Here is a 12,816-nt window from a genome sequence, read left to right as displayed (position 1 = left end):
TTTGAGCCAAAGATATTTATTGACACTGAAGATTATGCAATCGTTTGCACTTGTTTGTTTGTTCATTTAAATGGCGGCAATTAGTTTTGTGGTGCTAGCTAGACAGGGTGGCCGGCCAACAGATTTTACCTTTGAGCAGATGAGAATTTTAACAGATTCTAATGTTCATATAGCTTTAGCCAGGGCCTACATTTATTTGGGTTGAATTTTGCTGAATAGCACGTGCCACACATGCAGCTAGCCCAAGAATGTCACTTGACTGCAATGACTATTTCAAACAGCATAAATTTGTTGCAAACTTAAAAATTGTAAAATATGTCAGTCTTTATGTGGTTGTTTGCAGGTGCCCACTATCCGTGTCGCCCTTTGATTTTCCATCCTGCTGCTATTGCTGCTTCTGTGGTTCCTTCACACCTGCGTGACCAGAGGTTCTCTGAAAAGAATGTTCGCCCCGCCAACATCTCCATCAGATTTACTGTTCCTTCCGTAAAGTGGTACACTCTCCCGTGTGTCCTCAGGCGCCTCGTCCATCTCGTCGTCGTCGTCGCCCTCCCAGAGAGAGGTGGACACGTGTTGGTACTCAGTGGTGTCGTCCCGCTCCATTTCGCGGTGATAGAAATAGCTGAAGTTGGACACGATGACGGGCACAGGCAGGGAAATGGTGAGTACGCCAGCGATGGCGCACATGGAGCCCACCAGCTTACCGCCCACTGTCTCTGGGTACATGTCGCCGTAGCCCACCGTCGTCATGGACACCACGGCCCACCAGAAAGCCTCGGGGATACTGGTGAATGCCGTGTCCGGGCGGTCCACCTCGGCAAAATAGACGGCGCTAGAGAAGATGATGACGCCGATGAAGAGGAAGAAGATGAGCAGGGCCAGTTCTCGCAGGCTGGCCTTCAGCGTCTGCCCCAGGATCTGAAGACCTTTGGAGTGTCGAGACAACTTGAAGATCCTGAAGACCCTCACAAGCCGGATAACCCGGATGAGGGCTAGTGACACCGAGGGCTGTGCCCCCTTGTCCCTGGCCAGCTCCGTGCCCAGCGTGACAAAGTAGGGAATGATAGCGAAGAAGTCGATGGTGTTCATGACGTCCTTGAAGAAGTGCATCTTGCTGGGTGAGCAGCTGAAGCGCATAACCAGCTCGAAAGAGAACCAGCAGATGCAGATGGTCTCCACGATGAAGAAGGGGTCCTGGAAGGGGGTGAAGACCGCCGAGGTGGAGAGCGTCTCGTTGCCGACGGCCGTGTGAAGAACGCTGCTGAACCTCTGGAAGACAACGACCGGTTTCAGAAGTAGGGCCGAGTCCTAAGCGAGTCTCAATCTGTAAGCGTCCGAGTTTCAAGCAATTTGCAAATTATCGAAACGATCGCATAAGACAAACCAAAAGTGGATGAGTTTCCTTTGCACTGTAGGCCAATTCGACGTTGACGTGTAGCGCTCCTCCGCTTTCACTTGTTGCGGGTTCATTTTTAATTTCTGGGTCTATATTTAAAAAGTTGGACTTGAGTTTCGCACCAACACTAGCTCATTTTCTGGGAAGTGGGCGACTTGACTGGGCTTGGCTCTAACAAGATGACTCAAGTTACGCTTGCAGTTTTGTGGTTAGCGTCACAGTGCTCAACTTGTGTCCTGACTGTCTGGCCTTCGTTTTCTTTTATCCACATCCATCTTCACGTTTGACAATGGGATAATGTCAACAATATCCGGCTTGGCCTGGCCTGGCCTGGCCTGGCCTGGCCTGGCCTGGCCTGGCCTGGCCTGGCCTGGCCTTTGACACGTGCGATTTAATCAGACTTGGCTGTACCACGACATGCCGTGCGGTTGCTCGTCGTCATTTCACCGAAACCGTAGACAGAGTCCAATCCTGCCCCCTTGTGACTGTGAGCTATTTCATATGGTTTAAGTGCAAGCTGGTTGAACACTAATGGCACAGAGTTCATCTCTGTCTTGCAAACTCCAGACCTGATTCAAACCCTAACCAAAGCCCAAATCCTAGTCAAATCCTGAATTCTTAAATTTATGATCCAAAAGCCTAAACCGAACCAAATTAGGACCCTAAAACCAAGTCCTAACCATGAATGCCAATCTTATTTATCCAACTCAAATTCTTCACCCATAGCCCAAACATAATTGAAGGCTTGACCCTAATCCAAATCAAAATCCCCTTTGCCCTAGCCTGGTTTGCTTTGGTGACCATCATGTCATCGTCATGCTGTTTTCTAGTTTATTAATAAACAGAATCATATCTGGATGGCTTATCCTTCATCTATATTTGGAGCTCTATATCTCTGAGCGGTAACCCGAGAGCACCTCATCTGCTTTCCTCGACTCGATGCACTTGGCTCTACCTCGACTTCTGGAATATCGTCTCCATCTAAATGTGCTCTCCCATCCTGACTGCTATCAGGTCTTGTTTAGTCTGCTTCTTGGATACTCAAGGGAAGATCTTTCCCTCATTTTCCTTTCCTTCTCTCTCTTCTCGGAATCGAGTTCAACAATGTTACCAACAATGCCGAGTCTTTCACATGAATCGAACTTAGACAATTTTGGACAATGGGTCAAAGTCTACCACAACAAGAAGCAATGTTGGGAGATCCAAAGATGAATAAATATGTATTCAGGGATCATTTTACTTGATAAAATCGGGACATCTAACTTTTGCATTTTAGTTAACAAAGCGTGAGCTGAGCAAGTTCATCCGAGAACAGTTTGGGAGAATTGAGGAACTTGAATTGTGAATGCCACGTACCTCCCTCTGCTCTTTCTCGTTCTTGAACTCAGGCAGCGTTTCCAGGCAGAAGATGAGGATGGAGATGATGATGACCAGGACGCTAACAATGGCGATGATGCGGGCCGCGCTGGATGACTCGGGGTACTCGAAGAGCATCCAAAGGCGGCGGCGCAGATCCCCGCTGGGCAGAGCTCGCTCCTCCTCCTTGGGGAAGCCCTCATCCTCCTTAAAACGGTCCAGGATGTCTTCGCCCAGCTGGTAGAAGCGCAGCTCCTCGAGGAACACGTCCAGTGGCACGTTGGCCGGCCGCCGCAGTCTGCCGCCCGACTGGTAAAAGTACAGTATGGCCTCAAAGCACACCCGACTGCGGTCGAGGAAGAGCTCGTTTCGCACAGGGTCAAAGTAGCGCAGCCGCTTACGGGGGTCACCCAGTAGGGACTTGGGGAACTGGGCCACAGTGCGCAGCTGGGTCTCGTAACGCATGCCCGACACGTTGATGGCCAAACGCTCAGTTAGGCCCCAGCCGCTCCTGCACGCTGGACGCCGCTTGTCCCGCTTGGTTTCACCACCAGGGGACACCACCACTGCCTTTCCGCTCGCCTTCTCCTGCTGGTTGTGCTCATCTTTGACCCGCTTGTCCTCGCCCTCAGAGGAAGGGCTGTCTTTGCTTTTGTCGTCTTTTTCTGGGCTCGCCATGTCTCAACCTTGAACCATGACAAGAGTACTTTGAAAGACTCAAAATCCAACTATTTGATCCTCCAAGACAGGGGTGTCGCATGTCAGACTCATTTTTGTCACCAGGCCACTGTAAAATGACACGACATCATTTATGGCTAATTATTTTGTGGATCCAAACTGTGACTCACCCTGGAAACCCTCGTTTGAGAATTGTTTCTCTAAATTTCAGGAAATGAGTCTTACCTTGGTGATTCCTGTGGATTCAATCAGCGAGCGTCGCCCCCATGAGCGTCGCCGTCTGCTCAGGCTCCCCCGTCCGTCTTCGGGGGGTCCAGCATCCCCTCAAATATGCTGATGGTGTCCACTCTGCTCCTCTTTGTAGTCCTTTGGTGAATATGATGGCGCGAGGTTGGAGGTGCCTGGTGTTAAGCCACGATCGTTCGGCGTATGTGTGGGCCACTTGACGGGGACGCCCTAACTCGCCCGCTCACTTTCTCTCCCCCCGCGCTTGTCAGGAAATGCTGTAAGGCGGAAATTTAATCTGCCACCTTCTCCAAAGGCCAACACCGCTGCTGGCCCTTCGCCTCCTTTGCCCCTGGAGACCCCCTCACCCCCAAAATTAACCCCTAAAACATGACCTTAAACACACTGCAAATGATAACACACAAAGTGATTCAAATATGACTAATGATTCAGAATGCAAAATAATTATTTTAAATTCCTTTCATTATTGTTAAATTCTGTTAAATGAGACCCCCAAAATTACCAGCTTGTTCAACCATTAACATTGCATCATGAATGACACCCGGACGTTTTCAATTACCACACTTAACACCCACACACTGATGTGAGAGTGAGCGTGAAAAGTAACATTTATATTAAAGTTTTGTCAGCTCTTCCTGTTTGCAAATTTTGAAAACATGATGTGTATCAGTTTGTCAGCTGAAACCTGTTTCACTTCTTTCAACAAATTTGTGTTTGAGGGCAAGTGTCCCGCCCAATGTTGTTTGAGCTTGCCAATGCTAATGTTGTCGCTTTTGCATGCAAGCAGAACTGTTGCCGGTGTCCGCGCCATTATTATTTATGATGGAACAATACACGATTTCACTTGACAAACTACCTTACACATTTCAAGCTTAAACTTCACACTCGATGGGATTGATCACATTTTAAAATAAAAAATAAAATAAAAACACGGCTTCAAACTTTTTGGAGCAGTTAACAATACATAAACTTTCAACTTTACAAATTATCAATAAAATGCTTTCAGTCAGTAATATTTTTAAATAAAATGTTAAATTTTGGAGGGGGAAACGAATGGAGGTCTTTTTATGTGACACCAAGCACCCCGCCCCTCCATTAGCCAATCAGCTACCAGTTCTCAGGCAGGCTACAGCCAATCAAAAGTGACGCTCGAGTCACTCCTTCGTCACGCTTCAGCAATGGAACTTGTGTCGTTGGCCCAAAACATACACCGCGAATCTAATTTCACGCTACAAGTGTTTCGTTTCAAAGCCAAGCTTGAGAGGATAATAATCGAATTATATTATAAAGTGTTTGTTTCATGAAATGTACCCGAAAGTGTGACACTGAAGAACGGAACTTATAGGCGTTTGTTTCCACACGAGTAAATAGTCAGTGAGCACACAGCAGAGCAGCGATGGCAGTTTTCCGATCGGTGAGTCCAAAGGCGAGCAATGTCGTGATCTGTTGACCTTCTTGGGTTAATGCTTCACTCCAAGCGCACGGATAGCGAGCAAATAAAGATAACCAAGATGAAAGGCGATATTATGGCGTTCCAATTGCCTCACTGGAGCTACTGTGTCCCGCAAGAGCACCGCCGACCTATAAAACAAAAAGGGACATCGGACGGAATCCCACTTGTAAACGTGGGGATTTTTGCGTTTCTGTCCAAAAGCTCAAAAAAGAAGACTCGATTACATTAACAAAAGATCGTGCACAAATAGTCACGGTTCATTGTTTGATTCGGCGTGCCATGACGTCATTGCCCACAGTAATAGGCAACGCTAATAAAAAGTTGCATCATACACCGACAGACTGTGGTTGGGAACAAGTCTGACACGTTCATAGATTACATAAAATGCTTTATTGCGCGTATTAATATTAGATATGAATTTTATGCATGAACCGTAGATGTGATTAATTCAAATTTTTGATAAACGCAATTGTTATATTTTGATTTTGAAGCGTGAATAAAATTGACGGCCAACTTTCAAAATAGAAACAAAAAAACACTTTGGTCACTGAAAAAACTTGCACATTTGTATTTTTTCAATCGATGTGACTTGTACAATTGTGCTACAATTATTTAACTCTTTAGATTTCTTTTTATCTTGGAAAACTACAACTTTTTCTTGTAAAATTACATGTCATAGCCACAAAATTCCTCTTTGTTGTAAAAATAAAAATTCCTTTAATAATTGCTCTATTCTTATAACAGTACAAGTTTTTTTCTCCAAAGTAATGTGAATTTGTAGAGGAAATGTATTTGAGTAAAGTGTAGTCTGTGCTTGATTAAAAAATTGTTTTACAATATTTCACGAAAACAAACATGTTTTCATCAAAATTGTAATGCAGAAATTTATGATCGAGTATCAAGACTCAAAATACTCAAATGCAAGTAATTGGGCTCATACACTTATTATTTTATTTAAGTAAACAAGTCAAGTCAAGTGATCACACACTCCGATCCACTGGGAAGTGTGCCAGGTTTCTATTTATAGCAGTGTGCCACCGCGATCGGATTGGTCAAGAGCACCGCACACCCACCAATTAGATGCGCACGCAACAAGCTGCCTCACCTCTGCTGACCTGTCGCTCAGGTGGTCCACGGGAGATTGTGTCTGACTCTTCCTTTGGCCTTGACGCCGCGCCGCCTCGCCAGCTCCTTTAAGGTAAGGGGCCGCAAAGCATCATGGGAACCTTTCACGTGTCTCCCCTTTTAATCCGATGTTCTGCTTTTCCTCATGCTCTCTCCTCTCTCGTTTAATTCGTGCTAATTGATGCTCATCTTTTAAATGGCTAAAATGGTAGAAGGGCCACATTAGGGGAAAAAAAAAACAAGTGTAAAGGTGGAATCAGTGATCATAAAGTTGGATGTTTTGAGGGAAAAAACTCTTTTCAGATTTGTTTTAATTCTTGGACAAAAGTATGTAAAAGAAAGTATTGCATTTTTTTGCTACTTGGATGTGGTTGCGTTTGGAGCGTGTCCCTTCTACTTGTCTCGCTCATGCAACGTAATCGTGGCAAATCAAATGAAGCGAGCATGGCCGTGTCGCAATCAATCACTGTGCTTGTGGTCTGGGCCACGGCGGCGCCGCCGCAGGCCGCTGACCTGATCGTGGAGCGCAACCCCAAAGGCGCGGTCAAGCCCGACCCGTCCACGTTGGTGTTCGGGAAGCAGTTCTCGGACCACATGCTGACCGTCTCATGGTCGGCTGACGGCGGCTGGGATGCGCCTCGCATCAAGCCTTTCCAGAACCTTTCGCTGCATCCAGCCACCTCCGCTCTGCATTACTCCATCGAGGTCAGTTGTGTTATACTACACGTAGCTAAAGCAATTTTTTTTATACAATTAAAAAGAAGACCTCAAGAGTACGCTTGAAAAAAAGGTTACATTATTCAAACAATGTAAAAATAGATGAGATTCACCCTAAATGTAATAGAATGTGTTGCATTTATTTACGTTCTTGTGTCGTTGTGGTGGTGCTGCTTGTCAGCTGTTTGAAGGCATGAAGGCGTTTCGTGGCGTGGACAACCGCGTGCGCCTCTTCCGGCCGATGCTCAACATGGAGCGCATGCACCGCAGCGCCCAGCGCAGCTGCCTGCCCGTGAGTTCCGAGCCGGCACCAAAGCGCTCCTTTGGTCGTCGTCATCGATATTTTTTGATGGCGCTTGTTTTGTTTTGCAGACATTTGACAAAGGTGAACTGCTGGAGTGCATCAAGAAGCTGGTGGAGTTGGACCAGGAGTGGGTTCCCTACTCTCAGGACGCCAGCCTCTACATCCGGCCCACCTTCATTGGCACAGAGGTGAGGCACATCTCATCTCGCGTCAATTTTTGCATGTGTCGGGATCTGAGATCTTCACCGTCGGTCCATCTGTCAGCCGTCGCTGGGCGTGACTCGACCCAGCCAGGCGCTGCTGTTTGTGATCGTGGGCCCGGTGGGGCCGTACTTCGCCACGGGTTCCTTCAACCCCGTCTCGTTGCTGGCTGACCCGTCCTTCGTGCGCGCCTGGCAGGGAGGAGTCGGCGCCTACAAGATGGGAGGGTGAGTCGCCTCGACGGAAAAGCTCTAAACGACAGTACCAGACTCTTAAATACCCAAAGTTGACACAATTTTTGATAAGTCGACATTGAGCCATGATGGGGGTTTTTTCGTGCCACCGACGCGTCTCTCGCAGAAACTACGGCCCAACCATCGCGGTCCAGAATGAGGCAGTTGAGCGCGGCTGCCAGCAAGTTTTGTGGCTGTACGGCGACAACGAGGAGATCACCGAGGTCGGGACCATGAACCTTTTCATCTACTGGAATGATCACAATGGAGGTACAATGAGCCGACAGCAATATTGCAAAGCGTTGACACAAGCCATGTTACATAAACTCGATTCAGTTCCTTCTGGACCGATCCGTCTGGGTTTCTGTATTGTAGAGAAAGAGTTAGTGACTCCGCCCTTGGACGGCATCATCCTTCCCGGAGTCACCAGGCAGTCTCTGCTGGACCTGGCCAGAAACTGGGTCAGTTTTTCCTCATATTGCTTCCTTCAAATGTTTTGGTTGGAAAAATTGTTTGTGCATAGGGCGAGTTCAAAGTGACGGAGCGCACAATGGGCATGAAGGAGCTGCTGGACGCGGTGGACGCCGGCCGTGTTCTGGAGGTGTTTGGCGCCGGCACCGCCTGCGTGGTGTGTCCAGTCGGCAGCCTCCTCTACAAGGGCCAGGTGTGCTTGTTTGATTTTTGGTGGTGGTGGTGGTGAGCGCCCCCTTGTGTCCAAACAAATCCATGACTCTCCTTCCTACCTTCTCAGACATACCAGATCCCAACCATGCAGAACGGACCCGACCTGGCTCAGAGGTTTTACAAAGAGCTCACCGATATTCAGGTGAGTGCCACGGCACAAGCGTGACCTCACTGGTGTGCTTCCACAAACAATATGGCTGCCAAGTCTAAGTTGTTTTAATGACAATTATGAGATGAAATCCTTTGCGTCTTTTCACAGTACGGACGCAAGTGCAGCGACTGGGCGCCTTTGGTGTCTTAAATGGTTTGCACAAGGTTGTAGCATCAGCAGTTTGGACCACCCCCCCTTCTCTCTCTTTCCTCCCATCTCTCAAACCACTAATGCACTCCTGCCACTCCGTAGAGATGAGACTTAGGAGCAATATGAACAAGATGCAACACCACGGTTCCACTTTCTAAATAGACTAATACAACCATAGCACAAAGTTGCAGCTCTTCTGGACGCGAGTGCTGGGCTGCATTGCAGTGCTTTGAAACGGTTGCTGTGGACGAAAGTGGCCACTTTGCACTCCCAGTCGGCTGGGACGAGCCGCCGTGCACTAAAAGGCCCAAAATGGAGATTGGTGCGAACAGATGTTGGCCGTCTGCACTGTTTTGTGTTGTTTGTTTTTTTGGATGTTTTTAAATGATAAATTTTTGGTCCGCACAATTCAGTGTCATTAGTTTAGTCTGTCTTCCACGTACTCTCGTCAAGTGCCTGCTGACTGCCGTTTGGCAGGTCAGCGCGTCTTCCGCTCAGTAATCAGCCCTTTCACTGTTCTTTTGATGTGCTCTTTGTTTAGTCTGCGTTATTTTTACATTAAAGCGCATTCAAGTCCAGTCAGTCTGCTCTTACTTTGAAAATGGACCAACGAGCCATTATTTGCAAAACAACTTACTATAAAACAAAATGTTAAATATGTAAAATGATTGACCTTTTAATATACTTTGGAGAATTTTTAAAAACTATTCAGTACAATTACCAGTATAAAATATTTGTACTTTTTAATTTTTTTAACAATTGTGGCTCCAATATCAAACAAAATCAAATTGTGATATAATTGAAATGGCTTAAAACTAAAAGTACAAACACAAAAAATACTTCTACAACTCTTGGTCAATCACAAAAGGCTAACAAACTATTTTTTTTAACAGTTTTATTAGTGAATTGACAGAATTTTAGAACCTGAGCTTCTGGAAAAACCACTTGTTCTTGCCTGTCTTGTACCTGCAAAAAAGCAGTGGACCCAATCAAGATGACACCAAGGTGAACTTAACAGGTTAGAACTTTCCGGAAAAGGAAGCTCACCTCTCTTCAAACTTCATTTTTGCTTCTCGTCTGGCTTTGCGCTTTAGCCCAGGATCCCTGAAGACGTCCTTATTGACGACAGTTTTGTCCAGGGGGATGTCCACGGAGTATCTATACAACAAAAACATTTTAAACCTCCAAATGCAAAGTGTTTTCCCAAGCAGGCTGACCAAAGGTGCAGCCAGAGCACTAACCTGGTGGGCATGAGGTGGTTATAATTGAAGACCTTAACGAAAGCCTTGATCTTGGACCTCTTAGCCAGCTTCTTCTTGCCCATAGTGGCAGTCACCTTGCGGGGGTAGCGGTCAATGCCGGCCACCAGGGCATGGCTGTAAGGCCGGTCGGCCGTGCCGTCGTCGATATTCTGATTCACACAAGATGGAGAAACGCTTCATGTAAGAAACTTTTAAAATGGAATTACATTTTGAGCCTTGCAATAAAAGTTGTATTTGTTATGGTGTGCACCTCAGCCATATGGTGGCAGTATGAGACAAATGCTCACAAAGAAGAGCTCCACAATCTTGTAAGATGCAGTGCTGCAAGTCTTTTTACACAAGTAAAAAGAATATGCATATTTGACCTTTAAAACCAATGTACGTCAGCACGATGCTGAAACATTTCTGCAATGTTGTGGCTCAGAAAGCATCTTTCTGCTACTAATTCAAATGGTAAGTAGTCTTTATTTCAGTGGTTTTACGGGAGCTACGTTGAGCAATTTACAACGAGCTTCTTCCTTGACATGAAGTTGGTGGTCGTTTTAGAACTTGTGTGTGTCTTTACCTTAACAATGACAGCTTTGCGGCCGGCGTAGCGTCCAGCCAGGACCATGACCACCTTGCCAGGTTTCATGAACTTGCCCATTTCTGCACGGTGGACAATAAGACATCAGCGAGGCATCGCCGCATCATTATAACACGTAATCGAGTAGAAGGAAGGAACAAGGAACTGCGCGTAAAATATACGTCGCTTATGGTTAAATTGGTGCTAGCTATCGTGTGGCTAACAAGTACAAACATGAGACCCCGTGCGACGTTAACTTCGTAAAAATGAAAATAACACGTTTTCTATCTGGTCCAAGTAAAAAGGTATATATTTATTGGCAAGCAAGCAGTGTCAAGCAGCATAAACATGGTAACAGGAAGGCTGCCATGATGGAATCAACGCCGCTGAATCTAAGCGCAGTCGTAAACGCTCATTTGAACGAAAAAGCAGACGTGGATTTGCGAACATATCAATCGTGTTAGGTGCAGTAGAGAGTCTACGTAATGTCCAGCACAATAAAGTATTTTAATGCACCAAACGGGATGCGATGTTTAAAGATTGTCCCAATAAAACAGACTCACTGAAAGCGTTTCGACGGCCTCCGCTGGTAGGAAAGGAAGTGGTGGAGGTTTTTACGAACCTTGACCCGCACGTGGAAACGTCACTTCCGGAAATAAATTAGGTGCTTTTTCCGTGGCCAATTGTAAGACGCTTTGGCTGTATTTTATGCTTAAATTGTTCCGTTTATATGTTACACAATTATCTATTGTTCTATTTATATATGTTACTCTAGTATGTGACCTTAAGTCACGGTACAAGGGGTGACGTTACTGCCGTAAAGCAGTTGGTTTGTCGGAAAACAGTGTGCTGACAGTTAACAGTTGTGTTTTCCAAGTTCAAACTTTTATTCAAGCACAAACACATAAGTTTTAATAACATCAACAACCACAAGTAGACAAAAACAAAATAAGACATCCACAATACCAGAAAACAACAACAACAAACAAAAAAACACATTACAGGGCGACTCCATCTACCAGAGCAAACATCTTACAGAAACAGCATTTCAATAAATGAGGTCAGTTTTACAGCATTGTTGGTGATGATGAGTTTTAACGAATTGTCGTAGGATTTCAAATCACTCTTCCAATGAAGAATGTTTGTTTTTGTTTTAAAGAAGTGACATTTATGTATACAGTGGAGCCTCGGTTTTCGACCACAATCCAGAAGGGGGTTTGAGAAGCAAATTGGTCGAATTCCGAATCTATTTTTCCCATTACAAATAATGGAAACGTTTTTAATCCGTTCCAGGACAAAAAACCCGCCTTTTTTAAGCATTTTTTTATTTGCGCATTTTTGTCCGATCGCGCAACTGCAGCGCGCCGCCGAACGCGCAACCGAGGCGCGTTGCCGACCACGCGACTGCACTGCGCTGGTTGCATTATTGTGACAGAGCCGTCGCTGAAATTTAGAAAGTATTTTTAAAGTCCTGATGTGCTTTCCAAAATTTAAGTGGACCTCAGTGGGCAGGGACCTCAATTTGGTCCGATTGTGCAACCGCGGCGCGCCGGGTGCTCACTGTCGCATTGCTTCAAGAGCGTCTTTATGTTTTAGGATGGCTTTAGTCAGAGGTGTAGCGAAGCCGGGACGACGCCCGGGTTAGGACTCCCTGCGCCCCCGTTGAAAAAAATCGAGCTTTTTCGATTCTTCATTTTCATGCCGTTTTTTTTCTTTCGGTCTTGCGCGAATGTGCTTGCGCTATTCTATGTGCGTGATGTTATCCATTCACCGTTTGCCTCCCGGACTCGGATGTTGTTTTAGCGATCAGCGAACGGCGTGGGTGATGTTCGATTTTTTTTCCTGTGGGCGCGCGCCCCTACTAGAAAAATTCCTGGCTACGCCTCTAGCTTTAGTGCTCTCACTTACTTTCTTTGGAGGCATGATTAGGGCTTAATACAATCCTCAAAGTAACGAAAATACAATAATAACGGAGCCAGTCGGCATCCGGGTTGCGCGGTCGGGTTTTTTCAGGTCCTCCCGGCTCATTTCGCGAGGTTCAACCTCCGAATTTTGTTCGACAACCGAAGCAAAAAAATCTCGAATTTTTTATTCGAATTCCGATTTATTCGAGAACCGGAACGTTCAAAAACCGAGGTTTGACTGTATATCGTTTGGCCAACAAAATAATATCATTAATAAAATAATCAAATTTACCATTATGAAAAAAGCCATATTTAAGAGTAACAAAGAGAACCCTTTTGAACAAGCCCATTGTTGAAAGTCAAGCCAAAACCTTTGAACATACTCGCACCA

The 12,816-nt window shown here is 45.9% G+C and overlaps 3 protein-coding genes across 6 annotated transcripts; 1 reads left to right on the top strand and 2 right to left on the bottom strand.

Annotated features, from left to right (window-relative positions):
- On the bottom strand, window positions 1–3,938 carry kcna7 (potassium voltage-gated channel, shaker-related subfamily, member 7). Of its 2 annotated transcripts, none has more exons than XM_061302749.1 (3): window positions 3,656–3,938; window positions 2,753–3,539; window positions 1–1,269 (listed from the first exon to the last, which is right to left on the bottom strand). In XM_061302749.1, the coding sequence occupies exons 2-3, from the start codon at window positions 3,428–3,430 to the stop codon at window positions 409–411; spliced, it is 1,539 nt and encodes a 512-aa protein (XP_061158733.1). In that variant the 5' UTR covers window positions 3,431–3,539; window positions 3,656–3,938; the 3' UTR covers window positions 1–408. The 2 variants fall into 2 exon arrangements, with proteins under 2 accessions (XP_061158733.1, XP_061158734.1); XM_061302750.1 differs by having other exon boundaries at window positions 2,753–3,438.
- A 915-nt stretch (window positions 3,939–4,853) lies between these two features.
- On the top strand, window positions 4,854–9,272 carry bcat2 (branched chain amino-acid transaminase 2, mitochondrial). 3 transcript variants are annotated; one of them, XM_061302754.1, is made up of 11 exons: window positions 4,854–5,090; window positions 6,256–6,327; window positions 6,759–6,959; window positions 7,153–7,263; window positions 7,344–7,463; window positions 7,540–7,703; window positions 7,837–7,979; window positions 8,085–8,170; window positions 8,233–8,373; window positions 8,461–8,535; window positions 8,653–9,272. In XM_061302754.1, exons 1-11 carry the CDS (start codon window positions 5,073–5,075, stop codon window positions 8,692–8,694), a joined length of 1,173 nt encoding a protein of 390 aa, XP_061158738.1. In that variant the 5' UTR covers window positions 4,854–5,072; the 3' UTR covers window positions 8,695–9,272. The 3 variants fall into 3 exon arrangements, with proteins under 3 accessions (XP_061158738.1, XP_061158737.1, XP_061158736.1); XM_061302753.1 differs by having other exon boundaries at window positions 6,467–6,959; XM_061302752.1 differs by having other exon boundaries at window positions 6,256–6,959.
- A 300-nt stretch (window positions 9,273–9,572) lies between these two features.
- rpl27 (ribosomal protein L27) lies at window positions 9,573–11,163 on the bottom strand. The gene is made up of 5 exons (XM_061302757.1): window positions 11,085–11,163; window positions 10,522–10,604; window positions 9,936–10,105; window positions 9,742–9,852; window positions 9,573–9,660 (listed from the first exon to the last, which is right to left on the bottom strand). Exons 2-5 carry the CDS (start codon window positions 10,600–10,602, stop codon window positions 9,612–9,614), a joined length of 411 nt encoding a protein of 136 aa, XP_061158741.1. The 5' UTR covers window positions 10,603–10,604; window positions 11,085–11,163; the 3' UTR covers window positions 9,573–9,611.
- Between the last annotated feature and the right edge of the window lie 1,653 nt (window positions 11,164–12,816).

The sequence above is a fragment of the Syngnathus typhle genome, linkage group LG17, assembly GCF_033458585.1.
Source record: "Syngnathus typhle isolate RoL2023-S1 ecotype Sweden linkage group LG17, RoL_Styp_1.0, whole genome shotgun sequence".
In the NCBI taxonomy this organism is placed as follows: Eukaryota; Metazoa; Chordata; class Actinopteri; order Syngnathiformes; family Syngnathidae; genus Syngnathus; species Syngnathus typhle.
Note: the sequence above shows the minus strand (reverse complement) of the source record. Positions and strands in the feature narration are given on the sequence as shown.